Source organism: Eschrichtius robustus, chromosome 3, assembly GCF_028021215.1.
Source record: "Eschrichtius robustus isolate mEscRob2 chromosome 3, mEscRob2.pri, whole genome shotgun sequence".
NCBI lineage: Eukaryota > Metazoa > Chordata > Mammalia > Artiodactyla > Eschrichtiidae > Eschrichtius > Eschrichtius robustus.
In genome coordinates, this window is record NC_090826.1 from 25,558,011 (window position 1) to 25,585,457 (window position 27,447).

At 37.8% G+C, this 27,447-nt stretch overlaps 1 protein-coding gene across 1 annotated transcript; it reads right to left on the reverse strand.

Annotated features, from left to right (window-relative positions):
* Positions 1 to 56: 56 nt before the first annotated feature.
* PTP4A2 (protein tyrosine phosphatase 4A2) lies at positions 57 to 27,447 on the reverse strand. The gene is made up of 6 exons (XM_068539382.1): positions 27,299 to 27,447; positions 11,278 to 11,978; positions 9,100 to 9,192; positions 5,211 to 5,341; positions 3,826 to 3,900; positions 57 to 2,572 (listed from the first exon to the last, which is right to left on the reverse strand). The coding sequence occupies exons 2-6, from the start codon at positions 11,371 to 11,373 to the stop codon at positions 2,464 to 2,466; spliced, it is 504 nt and encodes a 167-aa protein (XP_068395483.1). The 5' UTR covers positions 11,374 to 11,978; positions 27,299 to 27,447; the 3' UTR covers positions 57 to 2,463.

The following is a 27,447-nucleotide window of genomic DNA, read 5'->3' on the forward strand; positions in this document are numbered from 1 at the left end:
CTAAGGAGACATAAATGAAACTCAACCTGAGGGTGGAGAACAAATGCACAGACAAAGAGCATGTAAAATATGTTTTATTGTTCTTTAAAAGGGCTCAGGGTTTGGTTTTAAATCAGGCTGCACACCTTTCATCAGTCTGACATCTCTCTCACCATGTCAAACTGGCTTCAGCTAGCAATACTTCATTAAATCCAAAAGAAAAAAAAACGTTTAATTTTGAAGAAAATCCAGTTCTGAGAACAATTAACATTAGTCTGTAATTTAAAACAAAATGAGGGCTAATGTTTCATGTTGCTTTATATACCCTTCTCCTCATACAGAACCAGGAATGTAATTTTCCTAACTCAGGCAGGCACTGTTACTGGTGGATACTGCTTGCTCACTCACACACACACACACACACTCTCACACGCTCACTCTCCCTTTCTCTCGCTCTCCCCCTCCCTCCTTCCCTCCCTCCAAACAACAAAAATCAGAGCATGTCAAAGGAAAAAGGTTTGTTCTGGTATTGATCAAAACCCTTGGAGTCAACAGTCTATCTGAGCTTAGAGGGTATGCTGTTTTGATCTTGAGCCTATGTTAAAGGAATCTACTGTCAGGTTCTGAAATAAAGAATTTTGGATAGTACCATCATTTTTCACTTTAAAATCCTAGAAACAATTTCAAAAAGCATTATATTGTTTTGTTTTCTGGGATGGGGGAGAAGAGAATCTACAGATTTTCATTTATTTAAAAATCAAAACAACTCGGCATAGGAAATAGGCAGTTCACATAGCCAGCCAACATCTGAGGTATCATCAGTGTGAAACAAGGTCCCGGTCCATTCTTACTGGCCTAGCTGATCCTAACAAAATGGGAAGTTTATGGCTCTGCACAGCAAATTCCAACAGGACAAGATGACCGTAAGACTTTATTCAAATCCTTAGAAGCAGAGCACTATTAATTATGTAATATTCAGATGGAGAGTGCAAGAGCCCCTGATGGTATCCTCCAACTTGCTTTGTCAATGCAGCCTGGTCACAACTGCAAAGGAGCAGCAAAACAGCTTTTCTAGATCAGTACATTGAACCCAGCAAAGAATCTGCAGAAATGATACTACACCACTGCACTAGCCACACAGTCGCTTTGCTACACAATGAGCTGCTCTATGTCTCTCTTCTACCCTATTATGGCCTGTGGACACATACTCACTAGGCATTGTTGGTTTTGAACCAGCAAAAAAAATTTTTTTTAATCTCACAAAGAACCTAGTAAGAAAAGAACAAGGCAATCAGTGGTTAAACTGAACTGTACATATAGGGGGCAGTTTGGGAAATACCCATTACAGGCATTTCTCAAGTCTAAAATATTGTGTCTTTGCTGCTACTCCTTTGACTGTTCCTGAAAATTCAGAGTACAAATAAGTCCTAAAATAAAAACTTTACACTAACAGCATTCTCTGACATCATTAGACAGAAAATCAGAGTAATGCTACAGCCCACAATTCTACAAGGTGTAGAAAGTGTGCTAATGCTCTGCCTGGACATATCTTTAGTGACGGCCTGGAGTACTCCCCTTCCGAAAACAACAATCTCTGGGACATCCACTTAGCTTCATTGGTTGGAAAAGAGATGAATTCGACTCTCAGCTAAGTTCTTTGAGAGACTCCTCTTAAAATGCCATTTCCCCACAAATTTATCAAAACAAAAAAGGCTCCTGGCTACTTTGCCTAATGTTGAATAGGGTTTTCAAGAAAAGAAACTAACATGAATACCCCATCATCAGTAAAGACTAAAAAACACCTGGATCATATACTATATACGCCACTGCCTTTTTTTTTGTTTTTTTCCTTTTTTTTGGTGTTTTTTTGTTTTGTTTTTTTCCTAAAAGTGCCCAGGTGGGCTTAAGGCTGCCAGACTGCACGCACATCTACAGCAACATGGGCTTCTCCTATTTCATCTACAACTTGTATCCGGGGAAAAAAGAGGGATAGAAGAAAGTGAGAAGAAGGGAAATATATACTGTGCCTTCCCCCCCGCCCCCAAGAAAGAAAGAAATCCACAAAAGGGAGATCTATGTGCCAAGCATAATGGAAGAGTGTGCTCCCCAAACAGATGGTTCTGCAGAGGCTAATGTTCTGCTGGTTTTCCTTAGAGACCTATTTTGAGAAAGTTAAAAAAGACAGGAGATTTTGAAATAATTCAATTCTGGCAGAAATTCAAACTCCAACACTAGGAGCAAAATCATCCTTCACTAAATTAATCCTTTTTTTTTCTTTCTCTTTTTCTTTTCTTAAACATTTTATTCACGTTATAGAGGGATTTCTTTTTTGTTTGTTTTTTTCCAATCATTAGGAGAGTGGTTGAGGAGTACTGAATCCATCACTACTTTGATGACACAGTTAAGATTCCAGATTCACATTTCCAGGTACCAAGAGTTCCCTCTAAATGCCACGATCAAGTCAGCATTCGTATACATTCCTTTCTACTGAACGCAGCAATGCCCATTGGTATCTCTGAAGCGTAATCGCATCTTAGGTCGGTATTTCTCCAGGTAAAGCAGCTGTTTGGAATTGAATGCTCCCCTTCTTTTTCTGAAAATACAAGAATGGCACACTTTATCATGTAAAAAAAGAGCTGCCTGATTCACTGAAATGTGTATTTATGGCCTATGGCCTTTCTAACTCTACACAGCTGAAAACCAACATATTTCCCATACAACATCACTTCCTAAGTGAAAGGGCTGAACTGAAACATGAACTTTCTGTGTGCCTTCCTAAAAGAAGAAATAGACAAATTTTCTTTGCTAACTCTCATTAGAGTCTATTAATCGTTTAATAAAGATCAGAATGGTTAATCCAGAGACATCTGACTATACTCTTCCCAATTAATATATTCTTCATATTAGAAATGGCAGCAAGTATTTAGGATAAATGAGGAAGTATTTATATGAAGCAGCAGACACAGATGGCATTCCTTGAAATATGTTATCTTCCTAGAGCTGCTACCATACATTTCATGCCCTTTGTCACAAACAGTCATTTTTTATTTCTTTCTCTCTCTTTTTTTTTTTTTTTTAAGAAAAGGTTAGAAAGGGAAAGGGCAAGACAATAATTGCCAAAGAATTCTGGACAAAAAAATAGCATGGCCTGTTATTCCAGACTACTGTCAAGATTCTGTCTGGGCACTACCATCCTGATTCTGTGACTGAATAGGTCACTTAAGAATCCTAGGTGATTAACTACTCCTTTTCTTCCTTTCCTCTTTGTCACAGAGAGTTACATTTGGAAGGCATTTTGGACAGCCATTAAAAGAGGCACCAGATCACTGAGACTCAGCTACCTAGCTATTCATTTTAAAGATTCCTAGGTGTTCAAGTCATATACTGGACATATTCTACAATGTCCAAATTTGCCACCTAAATTAGAAAATCTTTAAATCTGGGAGCCAGTAGTGTTATTGTGAGTCTCTTTAGCACTTGCTATTTTTGATATCTTCAAATAATATTTTAAGCCAAAGACAGCAAATTACCCTGTACTATGAATGGGTACTTTTTATAATTTCTTTCTCTTGTATGATTTTGCTTTGTGTGGTTTTTAAAAATTATTTATTTATTTATTTATTTATTTGGCTGTGCCAGGTCTTAGTTGTGGCACGCAGGCTCTTTGCTGAGGCATGCAGGATCTTTAGTTGAGGCATAAGAACTCTTAGTTATGGCATGTGGGATCTAGTTCCCTCACCAGGGATCAAACCCGGGCCCCCTGCATTGGGAGCTCAGAGTCTTAGCCACTGGACCACCAGGGAAGTCCTGCTTTATGTGTTTCTGAACATAAAACTTCATACTCACTGTCTTATAAACTGAACTGCATCTTCGTACTTCATTCCACATTCAATCAAAGCAAGTGCGACCAGCACAGGTGCCCTGCAGAGATAAACTCATTTGTAAATAACCACAGGTCTTTGGAATTAAAGGATTTTTTACAACCCAGGATTACGTATTACCAAAATTACATAAAGCCTGAGCTTTCATTGTTCCTGTATACTAAAATATCTGATATTTTTCTACATAGTAAAAATATCTAAATCATTATAGCTTCTATGGTATTTTCTATTTTTAGTAAAGTACAAAATTCTAAACCTTTATTAAGAGATCTTTACTCTTTAAAACATCATCACATTATATCTCAAATTTTCACATCATTTTATGTCACCAAAAATCCACTGATCTTTAACCATTATCATAGTAAATGACCAAATGGATTATCTTGAGTGTCTCAGAATTTTCGTTACAAATCAATTTTAATATCATCTCTTCATCAAATACTAAAGAGGTGCTAGACTTCCTCAACAAAATCCTTTCCATGAGCTAGAAGAGTGGCAGAGAATTCGTAATTAGGAATTGCTTTCTATATATATATATTAATATAACAAAGGAAATGATGTTTTTAATAAGCCCATTATAAGGCACTAACTTTGGACTGACTACCTAACTAGGATAGCTATTAGTTTAAAAAACTGCCCCAAATCAGGATAAGGACTAGAGACGTCTGACCCTGAAGAAGAACTGTACAACACTAAACTGCAAAAAAGGAAAATAGCAAACAAAAGTGTTGAGCAGAGGTAACAGCCTGAGTCACCACCACCTTGAGGCAACAGCAGCTTGCATTAATGTTTGGAGTCAAAGTGCACATTATAAATTGACATTTAATCTACTGTTGATGAGTGTTGCAACACCATTCCATGCAGTGCTCAAGGAAAAAGATTTTAAAATCAAAGTCAGCTTTCATTCTCCATACATTTCCTTTCAAAAATTTAAGGTTCAACCATCTGCTCTTCATCTATTAACTTCCATTCATCTCAATCTAAAATTAACCATGTACACATTCTTCAAATCTAAAGTTATTTTAACTTTGTTGCCCATTTCAAACACCTAAACCTTTGATTACTGGAAATGGAGAAAAAGAAAACATATTGAATTAAGACTGTATTTTTGGCTCAAAGATAAGTTAATTACATTAAACCAGTTTCAAAACAACTTATGAACCACCACCCACTAAACCCAGACTCAGACAAACAATGAAACATAAAAAGTTATTTTGAGAAATCATTACACCAGCTTTTGCTCTCATTTCCTTTCCTTTCAGGCAACTTAATATTCAGCGTAATAAATGCAGTTTCTATCAAAGTGAAATTTTTGATAATGAATTCACAGACAAAAGGGGAAGAGCTTACCTTCCCAGTCCTGCAACACAATGCACTGCAACACAGCAACCTGGCTCTTCACGAAATTTGGTTTTTAGTAGGTTTAGCCAATCGTCAACTATCTGATTAGGGGGTGGTGCTCCATCGTCAAAAGGCCAATCCTGGGAGGAAAAGGTCTTTTACATTAAATTGATATTTTCTCCAGAATTAACATCCTAATGCACAACAGCTGCATACACAGGGCAGGCCTAATTGCACTAACTGTACTACATGTACCTTTTTTTTTTTTTTACTAAACGTATGTATGTATGTATGTTTGTATTGCTGCATTGGGTCTTTGCTGCTGCGCGCAGGCTCTCTCTAGTTGCGGCAAGCGGGGGCTACTCTTCGTTGCGGTGCGTGGGCTTCTCGTTGCTGTGGCCTCTCCCGTTGCAGTGCATGGGCTCTAGGCTCGCGGGCTTCAGTAGTTGTGGTGCGCGGGCTCAGTAGTTGCGGCACACGGGCTTAGTTGTTCCACGGCATGTGGGATCTTCCCGGACCAGGGCTCGAACCTGTGTCCCCTGCATTGGCAGGCAGATTCTCAACCACTGTACCACCAGGGAAGCCCCATGTACCTATACTTAAACACACAATTCTGATCACTTCTGAAAAATGATCCAAGATCAAAATTCAAGTGTGCCAACTTAGCCTTCTCAATGAAGCATACACAACCAGCATCACAAGCATCAAACTTTTTCTTTGGAAATATCTCTTACCAGAGTGATAAGAGGCTAGCATTCTTCAAATATTTTATGTGAACAGAGCAGTAATTAGACATAATAGAGAAAACTAAAATTAAAACCAAGACAAAGTAAGAGAGGACACACCACCTGTCAATAAGATTTAGAAGTCCATTTTGGCAAAGTGTACCAACTGGTATCTCATTGGTCTCTAAGAATATAAATATTTTTGAGGATTACCCCCAAATAGCTCTAAGTTATGATGTCTTTTCTTTAAAGACTCTCTGATAAGTAATTTCCAACAGCAGATCATAATAGAAACATACTACCATCTTTGGGCTTACGTATGTATTTTTTTTAAAGTCAAGCAGCAAATATTTTTAAAGCTCTGCCTAAATTATACACATCCCATTTTACAAGTACAGTGCCACATGATATGATCCTGGGGAAATGAAAACCATTTCCTCAAGTATTCCCTTCTCTTTTTATATTCATTGATTTGGGTTGTTTTTCAATTAAGACCAACCCCATGTGTATTCACAATACAGGCAGGGATTTATCTTCCTTGTTACCTCGCACAAGGTCCTGAGAAACCAACACAAGTCATTTTGAAGAAAGGGGGAAAGGGACATTCACATGTTGCATCATACCCTCTGTCCCATCTAACTTCAAGGACAGAAATGCAAAGACACTGGGAATTTTTTTTTTTAACATAATACTATTCTAATGAGACTGGATAAGGACACTTTAAAATACTAGAGAAGGAAAAAGGGAAAAGTGACAGAGCACTAAATTGATTCTGCACTCATTACTGGCACCACTAGAACACTTCATGGAGCCCATTAGCCATGACAGCACATTATGTTTGCCAACTACGCCCCATAAGTAAAGGGCTGTCAATGTTATCATTATAAATGTCACTACAGAGTTTAACTGTAAATAGCAGTAAAACTAGTAAGTACCTTAGTCAAGTGCTTACTTCCTCTAAAACTCCCTAAAATGCATCTAGTTAAGAAACAATAATATGAAATATGCTTTACTTACTAATACAAGTAGTTTTTATCCAAAAAAAATCAATCACTAAAGCAGTCATTTAGAAGCATCTGAACTTCAAACTGACATGGCTGAAACCATCATTAGTCTTTTCCAATGTGCCTCTGATTTACAAGAACATTGGTCAAAGGGTTGAAAGGTCTCACTTTGGGAATATCCTCTTATAAAGTGTTCCAAACCCTCTTCACCTAGCAAAAGTAAATTAGCAATCCAACTTAAACTAAAATTTCTGCCTAGGCATTAGGGAGAAGGGAGGGATGAATAGGTGGAGCACAGAGGATTTGTAGGGTCATGAAACGACTCTGTATGATACTATAGTGGTGGATACATGTCATTATGTATTAGTCAAAACCCCTAGAATATACAACACCAAGAGCAAACCCTAACGTAAATTATAGACTTTGGGTGATGATGATGTATCAGTGTAGGTTCATCAGTTGTAACAAGTGTACCACTCTGGCGGGGGATGTTGATTATGGGGGAAGCTATGCATGGGTAGGGTCAGGGCATATATGGGAAATCTCTGTACCTTCTGTTCAGTTGTGCTGTGAACCTAAAATTGCTCTAAAAAATAAAGTTTATTTAAAAAATTAAAAAAAAAAAATTCTGCCTAGGAAAAAAAAGAAATTCCAAGCTTAATTCTAAATATCCTTGTTTTTTTTTCAAGCTTTAGTTAGACCTTTAGTTTTATCTGATCACAGCTCTTTAAAACAAAAGCCTAGATTTAAAGGCCTGGAATAAATCCCAGATCTACCATTATCTTCTACAAACTACTTCAAGTTCTTTAGTTCATTTCTATTTCATAAAGGTGTTTAACAACATTACTGATTCAGACTACGGTCAATCTGCAGTTCATTTTCTCACCCTGCCAACTGTCAAGACAAACTGATTTCTCATCTACCCATTAAAGAACATACAATACAGGAAAAGGAACTTGTATTTGGTTTAATTTCATAACTTAATATTCTGTTTTTATTTTTTTAAACACAGGGCTACATTTTATACATGTTTATACTTATCCTCAGTGATTTCCAGCCAGGGGACCTTAAAGTCATTTAGAAATAGGAATGCAAGCAAAGTATTATTACCATGCCATACTATTAAAATACATTTTAAAAAACATAACGTTTGGCTATTTGATTTTTGTGTTTTCACCAATGTGGAAGTGAGGAAACTTTATGCATCAGATGTGAGACAACTGCCTTACCAACAGGACATTTATTTTCTTTGCATCAACTGCCTTCTCAACTACTAACCAATGCAATGAAGACTACAGAACTAACTCTCAATAAAAAATAGGAACATAACCTTGTACCATCATCTTCCTTATTACTTTCTTCCTACCCAACTACTTCAAAACTCTTCAGTTCTCTTCGCACTACAATGCCCTCCCACAACCATGTCAAATAGCTCTAAGACGCTAAGACTACAAGGTCATTTCAATACATGCTACTGTAATTTAGACAACTTTTTAGGGAATAAAGTATAAAATTTTACCTAATCTGAAGTTCCTGTTTCCAATAATGAAACAGCATATTTAGGGGCCAAGGAGAAATTTAATTCAAAATAATTCCAATCACTATATTCAAACTGAATTATGAAAGAAATCTAATCAAACAAATGCTTCTTAGAAACCTACCAAAAAGTATCAGAAACTATGCTAATTACTCTGGGGCAAGATGCCTTCTCCCTCTCCCTACTTATGCTCTTCTCCCACCTTTTTGTCCCCTACAAGTTATCCACAAAATATTAAGTAACCAATTTGTACTTGCAAAGCAAGAGAGAATATTTCCATGTGATTTAAGAATGTCTGATGGAAACTACTTTCAGTTAGATTCAAACCAGTAGCCTAGAAACAAAAGCTAGGTATCACATTAATTTCCTAGAGAAAAAAAAATGAAATTTCCATTCTCTTGAAATAAGTATGCACTAAATTTTGCCTTTTTTGTTGAAAATACTCTGCATCTGTAGACTTCAAGGCCATAAATGAACAAAACTGCCAATCCAAAGGAATTTTAACAGATTGCTATGATTACTGTATCTCCTGTAGGTTTAAAAAGCAAACTATGAGGGCCAAGTTTTAAAAATATCTATGTTTGAAAGGTACAACTTGTTTGTAGTGAAAAATTAAAACACTACACACTCACTAGAACGTGGATTCCTTCTTTTTCAACTGGTGCTTTATCATACGTAGCATCACAAACTCGAACCAAAGTTGTCACTCCATACTTCTTAAGTTCCTTTAAAGAAAAACAAATATAAGGAAACTTGTTTTTAGAATCTGCAATGAAAGCTTTAAAAATATACTCTTATAAACTGAAACGAGACCTCATTCTCAGACAAAGATCAAAATCATTCTCGTTCTAACAACATATACAATAGACATTTTTGCATTCAAAGTGGAAGCATCAATAAGGCCCACCTTTGTAAGGGGCAATTTGGTAGCATAACGCAAAAACTTTAAAAACATGCATACACTTTGACCTAGAAATTCTACTTCTGGGAATTTATACTAAAGAAATAATTAAAGATATACACAAAGATTTAGGTACCAGCATGTTCAGCACAGGTTGTTTGGGATGGTATAAAGACAGAAACATTAATGGTCCAAAAACAGGTGAATGGTTAAAGAAAGTATAGCACATCCATATAGAATACTATGACAGCTATAAAAATAATACTAAGGAGGTTGGGGAAATTTTTCTAAAATACACAGTGTGATCCTATCTATATGTATATTTATAAATATATACATAAATACAGAAAAAAACATCTAGATGCCAGGTATTAACAGTATTTTTAAATTGTCTTTTGCTTATCTCTATCTTCTCATTTTTATGTACTAAGTACATATTGCTCTTTATAATTTAAAGAAACAAAAGCAATTTTGAAATTAAGATTAAAAAGTGGTATTATATTACAAAGTCAAGTAACACACAATTACAGCCAGAAGTCTTGCTCCTTTAAAAGTTTTCCTACAGTAATGCCTAATCCAGTCACTAACTAACTTCAAGAGGCCACCGACATCTTTTTATAGCTGCAGGAGTCTACCACCAAGGAATCCACAGGCTGAAAATAGTATCATGTAATTCAGCCAGGCTTAAAGGTGACTGAACAACCTGAGGGCATACCGGCCTGGAATTAACTTGTACGCTGTGTACACAAAGTTAAGAAGCCCAGAGAATTAAAAATATAAATAAGCAGGACAGTGATATCCTACAAGAAGTGTCCATCATCTGGTTATCTAAAGAGAAAAGTTATTTTAATTGCTAAAGGACTTCATTATTCACAGAAACACCTTCTCATAAAAGACTGAGGAAAGTTGTTAATGTTATATAATGAGTCAGAAATTTTTAAAAATTTCAAAATACAAATAAAATCCCATTAAAATGAACTCCACAGTAGCTGTTCATTGAAAGTTTCCAGTAGCAATTTTTTATGGTAAATATTTGTGACCTTCAGCAAGTCAAAACCTCTTCTGAACTCAGTTTTGCCATCTGTAAAGTGAGAGAGGTAGATTTAGAATCCCTAGGAGTTCATCTAGCTCTCTAAGTCTACTCCATAAATACATCAACAGAAATCATTGAGACTGAACAATCTGAGAATGATTAAAAAGCTTATATTCAAATGCCTGTTGAATAAAGTACAAAATGTTTCTGTAATACTACCAATAGAAAAAATGCAGGATCTGACATAAAAATGCTACCTATAATACCTTTCCTTCCCCTAAATTTCTGGACCCTTGAATAATGTGGTTCCTATTGCTAAGTAGTTCTAGGGTAGCTTTTCATCAAAAGTGGTTAGGGCATTTGAGGAAGAAATGGGTTTTAGTGTCAGAGATAGTTCTACCACATACTGTGTGCCTTCAGGCAAATTACTAAATCACTCTGAACCTCAGTTACCTCATCTATAAGGGAAATAATGGTACCTATACCTCATAGGGTTATTGTGAGGAGTAAATGATATAATGCATAAAATTCCTTATTGTAATGCTGGGTACGTACTAAGTATTCAATAAATGTTAATTAGCTTTATTATTGAAACTGTAACAAAAGAACTGTTAATAATGTTCAAAGGAAAAAACACAGTACTAGACAATCTCTAAGATCTCCTCAAATTCCATAAATGTTCTTTTAAAAATCTGTTTTAACTAATTCAACTCAATTCAAACAAAGACTGGTAAGATCCACAGGATCCATATCACCCATACTCCAATCACAGAAATAAATGGCTTTGTGGTAAAAGATTTCTTTACAGTGGTGTTAATTTTTAACAGGATTTTACCTAAAACTCAATCCAAAAGGTAGACCATGCTACAATCTTACCTCTGTGAACTTGTTGAGGGTAGCATTGGTAGGGTTGTGTGTTATCAGAAAACGCATGTTCTCATAGGAGATCTCCACAGGGGCTGGACGGTTCATTATGGCAAATAAAAAGTGTGAGCGTGCGTGTGTGAGTGTGATGGGGAAAATGAAAAAAAAAAAAAAATCAATAAATCTTGAAATGTTTCACAGCAGAAAACATTAAAAAGACCACTAAAATGCCTATTATCGATCAGTGTTTTCTCTATTCAACTTGTTTATTAAGAAGCTTCTCCCTTCAAGATAAGCAGAAGTATTTAGAATCCACTTGAATCCAAATTCAATTTGGGCCTCAATGTCTGCTGATGGATACCTTCGGACTCCAAAAAAATCCAACTACATACGAAACTTAAGCAGCCTTTACTACATTTAGGCACTAGTGACACAAGTTAAAAGAGTAGGTCGCTTTCCACTTTTGTTTACTTGATGCTTAATTTTACTGGAGTCATTAAAAGATATATGCTTGCAATTAAAAAAAAAAAAAAAAAAAAGCCAACTATTTCTGAGGCCAGTCTCGGTGTCCAGAGTCTTCAAGGCAATGTTAATTATGGCACATAGAACCTCCAAGCTCACTTGTCAGCAGAAACGCTGTGCTGAGCCTGGCAGAAGTCTGCCCTCACGCTCAGAATCGCCATAAATGTGCAACGTATATTCCAACGAAAAACCTGGAGGAGAAAAGCATAAAGAAAATGAACTGGAGGTTGACAGCAAACACAATGCCCAAAGTCAAGAATACATTCTTTATGAGCCCAAAGACATCTGAAATGGCGCCACTTCTAAACTACTGCCATCTACCAAGAATAGGACAGAAGTATATACCAAGAGTTTTAAAAGTCAGAGATTTAAGTTAAGTACGTCTTGGGACTTCCCTGGCAATCCAGTGGTTAAGACTCCGAGCTCTCAATGCAGGGGGCCTGGGTTCCATCCCTGGTCAGGGAACTAGATCCCACAATCATGCTGCAACTAAGAGTTTGCATGCCACAACTAAGGAGCCCTCGAGCCACAACTAAGGAGCCTGGCTGCCGCAACTAAGGAGCCCATGTGCCGCAACTAAGGAGACCGCCTGCCACAACTAAGACCCAGCGCAACCAAATAAATAAATTAAATAAATACTAAAAAAAATAAAATAAAAGACACCGTGCTCTCACTGCAGGGGGTGCAGGTTTGATGCCTGGTAAGGAAATTAAGATCCCGCACGTCTCATGGTGCAGCCAAAAGAAGTTAAATATGTCTTCCTTTTTTCAAAACGAGGCTCAATAAAGTTCTGTACTAATAAGATTATTTCTAACTCAAGTCATTTTTAAAATCATTTTAAATCATTTTTAAATGATTAAAAGATACTTAAAACTTCACTCCATGGACTCTTTTCATAAAGTTCACATCAAATGATCTCCTTATTTTTCTGCTTTGATGTTAACTATCTTTGGTTAAAATTATATCTGTAAATGGATGAAGGATATTTACCAAAATTCCACTTTGAGGATTTAATTCTTTCAATCCAAAATATATGCATTGGCCCCATTTATGATATCAGTTCATAAAGCACTTTCAAAAAATTATCTTCTTTCCCTCACAACTCTAAGTAGTTTTTAACTACCTATGAAGAATGAGGAAAGAGGATCAGAAAAGTGACTTGTCTAAGGTGAATGAATTAGCTGAGCCCAAATTCAGACTCTTTTGAAAAGTCCTGTATTTTTTCCAAGGTACCACAATTCCAGCTGACTCAGCTAATATATAAACCCCATTCTCTCATTTCTAGTCCAATTTATCTTTTTATTATTTCTCACATCACTACCTCAAGAGTACAAAAGCATCCAAAGGTTAATGATTCACAGCAGTCCCCTGCCCAAATATTAATTCCTACCAAAACAAGGCAAGAAGAGAAGTGGCAGAATTTTTGAAACACAGTAATCTGTATAGCTGGCTCAGTCAGAGTGTCAACATAATCATAAATTCCTCTGGAAATAGGGACAAGGTCTAAGTTCTTCTACTTGCCTCTTCCCTAAGCCACCAATAAATGCTTATTTAGAACTCTAAAAAAGATGACTGTAACCAGACAAATGAAAGAAAATGACTACAGAGGCACCTGCAGGAAGAAACTGAAAGAGATAAGAACAAACCTAAGCCTCAAACTTTCAAGCTTAATCTTCTATCTTCAAGTCTTCTTTTTATGATATGCTTAATGGCATTTTATTTTGTAAATTATATACTTCTGATTATATTACCATAGACACAAGCGCAAAACTAAAACATTCCTAAAATATGAGAGAGACGCAAAAAATTCAAAATGGCGTTGTAAGAACTTCAATACCTCAGCATAATGAGTTATCCACTACAGTAAAAACACAAAACTTCTACATTCAAACTAACAAAAACATAATACACACCATCACCCTTCCCAACTCATAATCTAACTCATAATTCTAACTGTAACCCTAAAACACAGCCACTTTAGATCACACATTTCATAGAGTACTCCTTGTACAGTCAAGGAATCTTAAAGCTGGCAGAAACTTAAGAGATCAAATACACTGACCTTTAAAAAAAAAAGATGCTGTTTGGGATCCAGAGAGATTACAAAGACTTAAGTAAGACCACACTGCTAATTAGCAGCAGATCAAGGACAAGAACCCAGGTCTTATTTTCCCTCCAATTCTGACTAATGGAGGTATCCACATATTTTTCAAGTCATAATCTTATTCATGACAGTGTAACTTTTCTTCAAATATTTGGTTGGATGTTCATTTCCAACTCTGTGACCTTATAATAAGGGGAGAAAAGATTATTAAAATAACTACTCAAAGAACAATGGTTTGCGTGCAATGCAGAGCAAAACACAAGGAAATTCAAACCTGTCTGAATCCCTTTGGTTTAATGCTGTTATGGCAGCTAAGATGTGTGTCAGCTGAGAAAGGCACTGAAAGACCAGCATTGTAGTGACAGCCAGGCTTAAAAGGTTACAGCTCTAGCATTAAGTTTTCTACCCAGTCATCAGTGTTTGTCTTCTCAGAAAACAGAACAACCTTTATCCCATCTTATTCCTCCAAGCTCAATTTGAAAGGACCACTCCCAGGGATAAGGATAATTTATTATTAAATTTTCAATTCCTTTTTATTTTTTTTTGGCTGCATGGCTTACAGTATCTTAGTTCCCTGACCACGGATCGAACCCAGACCCAGGCAGTGAAAGCGCAGAGTCCTAACCACTGGACCACCAGGGAGTTCCCAGATTTTCAATTCTTAATACCATACTGAGATCTCCAGCAAAGGAATTTCTGCCAAATTAAACACTATGTTCTATCAATGTTAACAGATGCATGATAAAAGCAAGCTTCTGTTCCTTCCCCCTCCCCCAGGAGTTCAACTATACATTAACAGTTAAATGTTCTTGCACCTGTCAATTCTGATAAACTAATGTTAGTTTCTGTGACACCTATAAGAATGCAAAGCAAACAGTCTGTAAAAAAAATCATAAACAACCTACCACAGCTGGAAAGTACTCAACAGTACAGAGCCATACATTTTAGCATAAACTCAGCACCTGTATACCTTACTGGAAAACTTTTTTCTAAAGTTTTCTCTCTGGCATTGATTCTGCTCTACCTACTTAAGTAAAAATTGATTTTTACTTTAATTTACCAGATGATGGAAGAGGCTGGTTTACTTGACACATAACAGTGATCAAATTCAAATACGCATCCAAATATTCTCTCCACCCTTTATCTTTTATAGAATCTAACTTTTAAAATGTTGAATTTGGGAATTCCCATTTCCTAGGCAACATTTCCATTTTTAACAAAAGAATATGACTTCACTGAAGGATTAGAAACGATGGTCTGTGACAGAGAAATCCTTTTAAATTAAAGAGGGAAGGGGAAAAGATAAAGAAGAATGAAGAAAGGGTGCTGGAAGAAGAACAAGCAAGCAGAGGTCTACCAAGCTAAGACAGTGCACTGCCAGTAAGACTAAGTCAATAACACAACAGAGACTACTTAAAACTCTCAAGAGGGGTATGTTACAAGTTTAAATATCCAGTGTCAATGCTCTACTGCTAACATCTACCTAGATGAGAACCAAAAGCCAAAAGGCATGAAATAATACAATATCCATCACTTAATCATGGCACAATGTTAAAACGGAAAACCATGGAGAGGTTAAAAAGAATAAAACACCTATATAAACTGATATGGGAAGATGGCTAAGAGATACTAATAAGTGAAAAAAGCAAGGTACATGATAATATAAGCAGTATATATAGAAATATTTGTGAGTACTTAGTATGTTTTCACTCAGGCCAGGAGCATGATTTACAATATATACCTTCTAAACAGTTTCTGTTTTTTTCCCATGTACACTTATTACCTTAATTTCTTTAACTTTTTTTTATCTTTTTTTTTTTTTTTTGGCTGCGCCATGTGGCACGCGGGATCTTAGTTCCCCGACCAGAGATCGAACCCACACCCCCGGCATTGGAAATGCAGAGTCTTAACCACTGGACAGCCAGAGAAGTCCCTTTAATTTTTAATTCTAGGGTGATAAAGAACCTACAATGATTTACAATTTAATTACATCCTTAACAGTGCTATAACCACTGGATTACAAAGAGCCTCAAAAGGGCTAGTCCCTCTGTCCCTGGCAAGCCTGTACCTACACATTTCCAGAAAGACAGCTTTCTTCTTTGTTAAAGATACTAAATTATGGAGTAAAATTCAGATCCTGCTTTGGCAACTGTAATTCTAAGTTCAAATATAAATACAGAGAATACAAGGGCATGAACGAACTTTACAAAATCAGCCCCATTTAATGTAACCCACACTTACTGGGCATCCTTTTAAAATTCCTGTCAAGCCACTTACAACAAGCTTTCCACTGAGAAATCACCTCTATTTCCAAATTAAAGTGATGATGCAATAACCCTCTAATTTGATAGGTTATGCCAGTATTCACCAAATTACAAACAGTACATTATAAGTAAATGTACAAAAGAACTCTAGATCTTAGAAAATAAAATCTAAAAGCAAAGGTCTGAGGAACAAGTAAGTATACATTTACTGTTTACTTTTCTTACCAGAAATTCTACAGGAAGTCATGCAAATTTGAGTCAGCGTGGTTTCTACAAGCAGACAACATGAAAGCATAATATGGTATACAAGACTAACACCTTGCAACAATTTTTTCCTAAAACAAATTCATTTCACCTCATTGAAGACACCTGCATTTCCCTTAAAATAAGTATGAATAATCTGTCAACAGTAAAGAATTCATTCTCATGAAGGACTAGACACTGCAATTTGGCCAGTTAAGAATGTATAAATTCAAATATTTATTGGATACATAATATGTATCATATATTCTTATAGGGGCAGCAAGAGCAGTAAACAAACAAAAATTCCTGTCAGGATAGACCTTATATTTTAGCAGGCAGAAAAAGATAAATAAAACATGCCACTGCTATGGAGAAAAATGCAAAGCAGGGGAATCTGCAGTGTCAGAAGGGAGAGGGGATTCCACTTTTAAATAAGGCTAGCAGGAAATGCCTCAATGAAAAAAGTGACCTTTTATCCTAGGCCTGGGGTTTTGAGCCAAATAGATATTTGAGGAGGCATTCTAGGCAGAAGGATTAGCTCTTGCAAAGGTTATGAGGTGGGGCCATGCTTGGAGTGTTCTAGGAACAGCAAGGGGGCCAGTGCTACTGGAGCATATAAGGCAAGGGAATGAATAGGGTCAGAGAAATAAAAAGAGAGCCTTACAGGCCAACAGAAGTATTTGGCTTTTATTCAGAGAAAAATAAGAGGTTTCAAGCAAGAGTGACAATCTACGTTTAAAAGGATCACTCTAGGGGCTTCCCTGGTGGCACAGTGGTTGAGAGTCTGCCTGCCAATGCAGGGGACACGGGTTCGAGCCCTGGTCTGGGAAGATCCCACATGCTGCGGAGCAACTAGGCCCGTGAGCCACAATTACTGAGCCTGCGTGTCTGGAGCCTGTGCTCCGCAACAAAAGAGGCCGCGATAGTGAGAGGCCCGCGCACCGCGATGAAGAGTGGCCCCCGCTTGCCGCAACTAGAGAAGGCCCTAGCACAGAAACGAAGACCCAACATAGCAATCACTCAATCAATCAATAAATCAATAAATCTTTAAAAAAAAAAAAAAAAAAAGGATCACTCTAGATGCTATATGGAGACAGATTATGAGTAGTAAGGGTGGAAGCAGGGAGATCCGTAGGAACTTGATGCTATAATCCAGGAGACAGATAATGGTAGCTTGGGCCAAAGTAGTAGCAGTAGAGAGGATATGAATCAGTTTCAAGATATACCTTGAGGTGGAACCCAAAAAGATTTGTCCACAGACTGGATATGGGGTCTGTGGGGAAAAAAAAGTCAAGGCCCTGAGTAACTATTATGAACTCGCAGAAGGCTGACCGAATATTCACAGACTATTCAGACAACAGACCATAAAATCTTCAAAACCATCAAGAAAGAAAAGCAAGGAAATTCCTCTGTAAAGTACTACTGTATCTACTGCATTTTGACCATTTGAGATTAAGACTTGTAAACTAAAGAAAACTCAACATTGCTAATTAAATACTCATCTTCTGGGGCTTCTCTGGTGGCACAGTGGTTAAGAATCCGCCTGCCAATGCAGGGGACACGGGTTCAAGCCCTGGGCCAGGAAGATCCCACATGCCGCGGAGCAACTAAGCCTGTGCACCACAACTACTGAGCCTGCGCTCTAGAGCCCGCGAGCCACAACTACTGAGCCCACGTGCCACAACTACTGAAGCCCGCGCGCCTAGAGCCCGTGCTCCACAACAAGAGAAGCCACCGCAATGAGAAGTCCCCGCACCACAACGAAGAGTAGCCTCCGCTCGCCACAGCTAGAGAAAATCGACAGGCAGCAACGAAGACCCAAGGCAGCCATAAATAAATAAATAAATAAATAAGTTTATTTTAAAAAAAAAAACCATTCACCTTCTGGGTGGGGAACTGGGTGAAGTAGGTGAAGGGGATTAAAAGGTACAAACTTCCAGTTATAAAATAAGTCATAGGGATGTAATATATAGCATAAGGAATATAGTTGATAATATCGTAATAACTTTTTACAGTGACAGATGGTTACTAGACTTATAGACGTGATCATTTCACAATGTATTTAAATGCCTAATCACTATGTGTACACCTGAAACTAACATATTGTACCGACTAAATTTCAATTAAAAAAAAAAAAAACTCACCTCCTGGTTAACTGATCTCAAATTGGAAATTTTTACTTTCATACCTATTCCCAACTCATCAGAGCCCTGTAGAAATAAGAGCTCTACTCTCTGTACTACTTATCTTTGTTCATCCCCTCTATTGTTGCATTTATCATACTAAAAGTGAATACATGTGGCTCCTTGAACTTAGACCATTCAAATTAATGTTAGTTTTCTTCCCCTACTGACTGCAGTCCTGGGGAATTGATAAGGAAAGAGGTATCATTAAATTCTACAGAAATTATGATCCAAAATATCTGTAAACAAGCTAAAAATAGCAACACGCTTCTTACTGCTAAAAAAAAGTTTCAGAGTTACTCCCTTGGTTATTCCCACTTTTCCACTTCCTCATTTAAGGAGGGAACTTGAGAATCAAGTTCCAGTACACAAATCAATAATCAGTTCTATAAAAAGAAAGCATGACCTTGATGGTGGGAAAATATCTGAACACTTCAGAACCAGCAGGACATACATGGCCTGCCACTCAGAAAGGAAAGGAAAGCAATTAACCAACAGATCACACCTGCTTCTGAGAACAGTGACAGTTATTTTCTGAAGTCCCGTGGGCTCTGTTCCCACTCAAATGAAAAGGGAGTGGTTTTCAAATTTGTATGTACCCTGGCGATTAGAAGTAGTTGTCCTTTTCTGGTAATTCCTACCTCTACAAATAACTGTAAGACAAAAATTGCATTAAATATTTTCACACCACACTTGAAAATATTTACTTTTCAATTTTGTACTCCATTGTTCCTCTAAAGATTAGCAATTCCCCAGCTGAAACTCTTTGTCCAAATATGTTATTTTTCCTTTCAGAAATAAAATTTAAATGAAGATAACAGCACTATGGCCAATTTTCACTTTTTCTAAAAAATTATTTCAATACCAGTAAAAACATTAAAAATCCTAACAACACCATTCTAGTATGGAACATTATCTTATTGTTTTCAGTGAATCTTTTAAAAATTAAGTTAAATAGCTCTATTAAATTGACTCTATTCATTCATATTTCCATTTCCAAGGAAAGGTATCATCAGGACTATCCTCTCCACGGGCTTTATGTTCAAAGACTTCAGTTTATGTACCTTTCAAGACTCCCAAGCCTCTTTATTATAAAGTTTAAGCACCTTCTTTTCCTAAAAAACTGTGGTAACCTCCTTCATACAGTAAAGAACTATCTCAAATTCAGCTGCATTCCCATAAACTTAAATCCTAATATTTGTTTTCTTCTTTCCCTCCATCTTTCTTTAATCTCAAAAGGATAAATAATTTTCCTGGAAAACAATTTAAGTCTTAATCATTTTACTTTAGTTTCCAACATCACTATACATACATTAACTCAAGAACCACTGAATTATTTCATTAATAAAGAAATGTATTTGAGATTCTGAATTTCAATTGTAATAAAGCAAACTCAGTAGTAAAAATCCAAAAGGACACCCGAATTCACCCTGTCAACACCACTTTGAAATGTTTTCTGAGCTATATCAGGACAGTTAGAATGACTGTAACAGCTGCAAGTTCCCTGAGGTTGCAAAACAGATACTTGGGAAAAGGTTATTTGAATCACCTTTCAAAATAACCTACAGCACAGGAGCAGCATGCAAAGCAAAAACTTCCAGGCTATTGTTAGCATTATTTAAAATGTATGTTTCAGAACTTAGCAGTTTATGGGTCAGCTTAACTCTTTCGTTTCCCCATTTTGTCTAACATACTGAGCATATTTAAAGGTCCTGTTCAAGTATCCACCACCAAAAGGGGGGAAGGAAGCTCTCTATGTACAGGATACAGAATAAAAACATTCCAAATTACATCTTGTCAGCATAAATTCTTTTGTTTGAGCCCCAGAAATTTTTCTGCTGTTAGGGCATTTTGGTCCAAGTTTCCCCTAAGTAAGTTACACTTCACTTCCTCTCCTAAACTTGTTTCTTATAAATCACATTATACTTCACAGCCATCTCTCTGTGCACTGAGTATTAGTACAAGATAAACAGACAAGAACCCAAATAATTCAATTTGGAGCTGCTGGTGGCCTTTTAAAATATACTGTCTACCCACTAACTGAAATGCCCAATAATGACTTGATGTTTATTTTCATAAAATACAACATTCAAAAGTCTTTAGAAACCATACAGTTAAAGCAGTTGTTTCACATTACATATGAATATGAAGTAAAAATGGTGAAATACCTCTATAATTCCATGTCAAGGGGTTATTATTCTTTGCTCACCAGCTTAGTTCAACATGGATTCACTTTCCTTCTCTTCTCACTTAAAGAATGCAAAATTTAATCTTTCGTGTCCTCTTCCTCCAAATGCTTACTGAGATGAGGGACAATATACCAGCTCTGAGTGATACTAAAACTCAGCCCATCTAATCTTACAACAAGCATTTGTGGAGCTCTCTTTGCATACCATTATAATCACCATCCAGGATCAAAATCCTAGAAGAATCAACGTGGGTGAAAAATATTTGATGATGAGCATTAAAATTTCATTATTAATGCTACATACTCTGAAGACACAAAATAAGCATGAGTAGAATGGAGTAGGATTAATTAAGACTTCTGAGGAAAGGGAAAATTTTTATGACAAGACTGGTAGAAATAGAGACAGGCCATGGTAGCATGACTTGAGAAAGGAACTAAGTCTTCGGTTAGATAGCTCTGAGGAGGCCTTGACCATGCTGAGAATTTTAGACCAATTCAAATGCAATAAAAGCTCTTAGGAATTTTAAAAGTAGAGTAGTAGTAACTCCTTGCTCACTGAGAGAAAACAAGTATTGCCATATTGGTGGGCATCTTCTGATCTACTGAGCCGCTCCATAATTACCAGCAAGCTTCACAAAAATAGCCTCTCAGCTTACTAAAACCTACCTGATTGTTGAATTCTTTTTCCTAGTAAATGGATACAAGTTTAACTAAATTCTGCTTGGTGATGACCTCCAAATGAATATCTCATCTCACCAGAAAAACAATTCAGAGTTTAGGCTATGACTTAAATTTGATGCGCTCTTCATCCAGAAAGATCTAAATTATTTGAATAATTTAAACCAATCACCAAAAGGAAACCTGTTTGTAACCACACATGCAGAATGAAGAATGTCACTAGAATCTATTGTTTCTCCATCATATCCTTCTCAATTTGCTGACAAATCCTGCTGATGACTCATATCCTTCTGTACTAACCAGTCACTCTGTTCCCTCATGACAGGCTTTTCACCAATAATGGAAAGAAGGAAACACACCAATTTGTTTTGCTATTAAAAACAGTAAATATCAACATATGTATATAAATCCAATCTACAAAGACTGTGGTGGTACAACCTAGTGAATGTTTCCAGTAAAAGAGTGAAAAAAACAAACAAACAAAAAAAAACCTATGCTCAAATCTCAAAACGAAAAGACTAGAAGAAAGCGGACTTGATTGTGAATTTGAATTCTTGTCAAACAATACATTAGTTAAGAGCCAACATTTTTGACCACTGCAGAAATAAAAATATAAAGTAATTTATCTGATCTGCTAAAGCAAATATATCATGTGCACATTTTATGCCAAAAGAATTAACATTTTCTGAGAAGAATGAAATTTCAACCCAAAAATACATGAAAGGAATTAAATTCTCTAAAAGGTAAAGAGGGTTCTAATGGTCAAAATATTTTTTCAAAACAGGCTCAACTAGCAAAGAAAGGGTCACAGAAAAGCTTAATCTAAAAATTCTCTACAGTTTAAAAAAGAATGTTTGTTGTGCAATGTAAATTTATATTTAAATGATAAAATTTAGTTTCTAGATCACTTAAAATGGAGTGGATGCTGTGTTACAGAACCCACGGGTAAGAAATCAGTGCAGGCAAACAAAAAACATTTGTATTCAAATCACACAAAAACTGTTGGTATAATCTGTCAACCCCTCATAGCCATTTTTCTGGCAGAGTTTATGCCCTGTAAATCTATACTGACTGATCAGGGAAAAGCACCTCAACATGTGCAGGAGAAAGGTTATTTTCTCATCTGGGTCCTAGTAACTCCACAGGGTAACTGTGGAAAGTGGACAGAGCCTGCAGTGCTGTGCAGCTTCTCTCATGGAGGTGTCAGAGTAGTGACAGTTTCTGGTTTAGCCTAGACCCCTACAACTCCATGGAGCAAAAGATTCAGATACAATATCCACTTGAGCTCTACACCAAGCAATTCTGTAAGGTTTCAAGTCCCAACAGAGTGGCCAGGAAGTCAAAGGAGCTAGAGAATGTGGTTCAGTCAGTACAATGAAGGATAACCAGAGAAAGCTATCAGACACCTCTGTATATATGTACTAGTTCTGAAGTTGAAAACAGATAAAAGACTCTTCTAATACTCCAGATTAACAGACTCAAATCACCATTTCCCAAGTAATTTTAATCGGTGGCATCCACTGTTCATTTAACAAACCCAAGATACAAAATTATCCAAACTGTAACATCAAGGACTCTTGCTTTACAAACTTCGAGAATCATCATCAGTTTCTATATAACCCAACTAGTATCTTGAGAAAAATCTCAAAGCAGCAACATCCCCCAAAGAGCAAAAAAAGTAACTGAGGTATCCTTTAAAAAAAAAAAAAAAAGAAAACTAACTAAAAACTAAATTTCAAGCAAAGAAAAGGCAATTTCTTTAACATCTACTAATTCCTACATAATCCCCTGTAAAATGACTACAGTTAACTGGGGAGGAAAAAAAAAAAATGGTTAGAGACTTAAGTACTTTAAGCCCCAAGGGGAAAAATTTTTTTTAATCCACTGCCATCTATTTACTGATACTCTTTAACTAGGATTCAACAACTGATCTCTAAACCAATTTTCTTATCTGTAAAATTAGAAGAATGCCACTTATTCACTCCCAGGGTTATTATGAATTTAAAATGATATGATTCGTGATTTAGCACACAGAAGATTCTTAAGACAGTAATGTTGAAACCTAAAGCATAATGTTGGACTTCATAAGTACTCCAAGACCTCAAAATCTCTAACTACTACCCTAATTCAATAAACATAACTAAGTCTTCTACGTTAAAACTATGGGTCCTGATTTCCAGTTGCTCAAAATTTTTAAAGATCACCAACTTCTACAAGTAGTATAGCTGATGAGATAGCACTCGAAGAAATCAACCTAACTTAGGCTTCCCTCTAACTTAAGTTTCACTCTTCCAAGAGCAACAACTAAAAATTTATGTACTGCTCATCTGCATCTTATTCGTAAATGCTTTTTCTAGAGGCTTCACTGGTTACCAATCCCACATTCCAACAAAAAAGGAACAGTACAGTCAAACCCTATAAAATAAATCTCCATTCAATTTCAACTTTGTGTCTCAAAACCATAAAGTGTTCTGTAACTACCTCATATAGAAATGCCATCTTTAAAGACAAAGTGAATAAAAAGTTGCATCTTAAGAAAAATAAATGTTTTTCCTTGTTCACACAAATGTCTTTTCAAGTAAAACATAAACATGGGGCTTTCAGACTTTTTAAGAAACTACGTGCAAAAACATTCAAACATTTACTCTTCACTCTTCCCTAGTGCCACCAAAGTTCAATGATGTTGTAAATGGTTTCTGCCTATAAATTTGGTTCGTTCAAATTAAATATTACTTGCCTGACTCATGGAGGGAGTGGTTTGACTTTTGCTGTTCTGAGTCAGAATATACCGGGTTCAGCAGTTCTAAAAAATTTTTCATTTATATAGGTGGTCTAAAATGCTAGTAGCCTTTTCCAGCTACTAAATATAAGAAACTGTTGCATTAGTAGAAAAGTCTTAGTGATAGTAATACTTTGAGTCTGTAGTTCAATTTATAATTAACAAAGTGCTTTCATATATATTTTCTCACTTGATCTTCAAATTCTCCTGAGGTAAAAATCCCACAAAGCTGAAGAGAAAGACTTTCACAAAGAAGTGACAACTTCTGGTTGACTCTTAGCCCCATTAATACACTCTTCTTCTTTCCCCCAAAATAAAAAAACATTTAAAAGGCTGCCGGGTTTCTTTAATCAGACTTTCCTCTCCCAGACATATCCCAGGTGCCTCATAAGACTCTTGTCTCAAAGCACCCTAAGGCCCCAGGAGAGTTCCAAGGCAGAATCTCCACCCACATAAAAGCCTAGCCTAACTTAGGCCCCAAAGAGCCTCAAGTCAGCATCTCCTAAATGATCTCCTTGCCTCCAGCCATTCAGTCTTCTGCATTACCTTCAACATCTCTCATCTGTACAAGCTGCTAGGTCACTGTGTGGATGAGAAACCTCAAAGAGAGACAACCTAGCGAGGGTAGTTGATGGTATAGTGGAAAAATCAAAGACTTTGGAGTCAGACTGACCTGGGTTTTTAATCCAGCTGGGACAAGTTACTTCACCTCTTTGAGTCTCTATATCTTCTCATCTCATCACTGTAAGTCAATGAGGGCTCATCACTGTATCCCTAACGTCTGGCAAATAGAAACCACTCAACATGTGCCAAATGAATGCAAATGAGGACACCTACCACCTTTTAATAGTAGCTGTGAGAACTGAATGAGAGTATAAAAAGCACCTGGTACATAGGAGGAACTTAATACTAATTAATCTGGACCCCCACCAAACAGTATCAATACTATTTGCTGTTTCTGAAAGCAGAGAGCATGCTAGTGATGGAGAAAAGGACACTGTAAGAAAAATATAATTTGACTTCTAATTACACACCAATGCTTTTGCTTGTAATTCTATCACGTCTAGTACCAAAAGGACCACACTACTCTTTGCTTATATTGAAAAGACTCCCAACTTCTAAGAGACTTCCCATCATTACAGTATAAAATCCATATCAAGGTACTCTTCATCAAGAACCCCTACTTCTACAACATGAGAATCTGGGAAAACTCCATGACAGTGATTAGTCCATTCACTATCCACTATGAAACAACTTTTAAAATGAATACCAGCAATCAACTTCTATCTTCACCAACATAATGGTATGCTGGCAAGTGATGATGAAGCCTTAATAATGTGCCATTCTGGGGAATTCCCTGGTGGCGCAGTGGTTAAGAATCCGCCTGCCAATGCAGGGGCCATAGGTTTGAGCCCTGGTCTAGGAAGATTACACATGCCGCGGAGCAACTAAGCCCATGCGCCACAACTACTGAGCCTGCGCTCTAGAGACCACGAGCCACAACTACTGAGCCCGCGTGCTGCAACTACTGAAGCCCACGCACCTAGAGCCCGTGCTCCGCAACAAGAGAAACTACCACAATGAGAAGCCTGCGCACCGCAACAAAAAGTAGCCCACACTCTCCACAACTAGAGAAAAGCCCGCGTGCAGCGACGACGAATGCAGCCAAAAATAAATAAATAAGTAAATGTATTAAAAAAATAATGTGTCATTCTGAAGCCTTAATTTCCTTTTGCACCTTGAATAAGGCATAACTTCACTCACTTCCTGTCTGAAACTACTCTGTAATACAGAGGAAGGCAGCCAGTAACCACCATATTTAATCCAGCAATGGCTACAGTTTGGTGACTCCATACAGACAAGCATTTGCTGAATGCCTACAATGATGCTAGAACTGCTAGATACTTAATACATTTCTTGAAAAATTCCAGAAAATAATAAACTAGCCTATGGTTCTTCTTCATCATCAACATGTTACACCATTATTATTATCATTATTATTACTTCTTAAAATCTTCCCTCCAGAAGGGTAGGAAAGAGCTAAAACCTAAAAAACATTTCTTGAATTTATCTAACAATAGAATACCTCTCACCTGAAAAACTAACAGTACTTTACAAAAGAGTCTGTGCAATACACAAATTCTAGTTAGCTCTCAGAACCCCAGACTAGGATGGGATGCCAATCATATGTTTGACAAATTTGGAAATTCATGTCCATGTCATGAAATACGAGGGGGGGGGGTCCCATGGCCAGAAGATGGTAGTGCCACTGGAACAGACTTCTGTACCCTCTCCTCATACTTGAACCCAAGGACCCAGGGACAAGATGCTCCTGGAAAGAACTCCCTAACCCAGGACACCCGGGTTCACTATGGCCCTAGAAAACGATCAAGGAGAGCCTCCAGGAAGCCGGCTCACAGACTGGACAGTCGCAGGCACACACCTCCACACTCCCTCATCTGCCGTTCACCTTCTCCCCAACCTCTCTCACTCTGCACTCAGGTTCTCCCCCCCACCACTCTACCTCAGGCACGCGAAACTCTCCCTCCCCCACTTACCCCACTCTCCCATGCACACTCCTACTCCCCACACTCACTCGTTCCCACACGCTCCCCCTCGCTCTCCTCCCACCCTCCTGACACTGTCCCCCCTACCGTCCCCCACTCGCACTCCCCCTCACTCTCCCCTACACACACACACACACACACACACAGACTGCCCCCAACTCCCCCCAACCACACTTTCTCCCCCCCACGCTCTCTACCCCCACATGCACACTAGCCCTGTCCCCAACTCACACTCTCGCCCTCACGCACGCACATCGCCCCCCCACTCAACATTCTTGCACACAACACTAGTCCCTCCCCCTTCCACACGCGCGATTCCCCCCCTGCTCACCCACCCTCGCTCTCCACGCTTCCCGGCCGCGCTCCCCCCGCCCCCGGCCCCGGCCCGGCCCTCCTTCCGGGGACGTGTCTCGGGCCTGCACTAATGGCTGCGGCGCCTCCCGCCCTCCCCTGCCCCGAGGCCCCGGGAGCCAGAGCGGGGGCCGCCCGGGAGCAGCGCACTCACGCTGGCGAGCTGGGGACTGGGCATTGAAGTCCGGCGGCGGCGGGAGCGAGGAGGCGCCTCTCTCCTCAGTCACCTCGGCGGCGGCGGCGGCGGCGGTAGCGGTGGCGGCGACGGCTCCCCCCCAGCCTCGGCGCGCGACACCCGGCCCG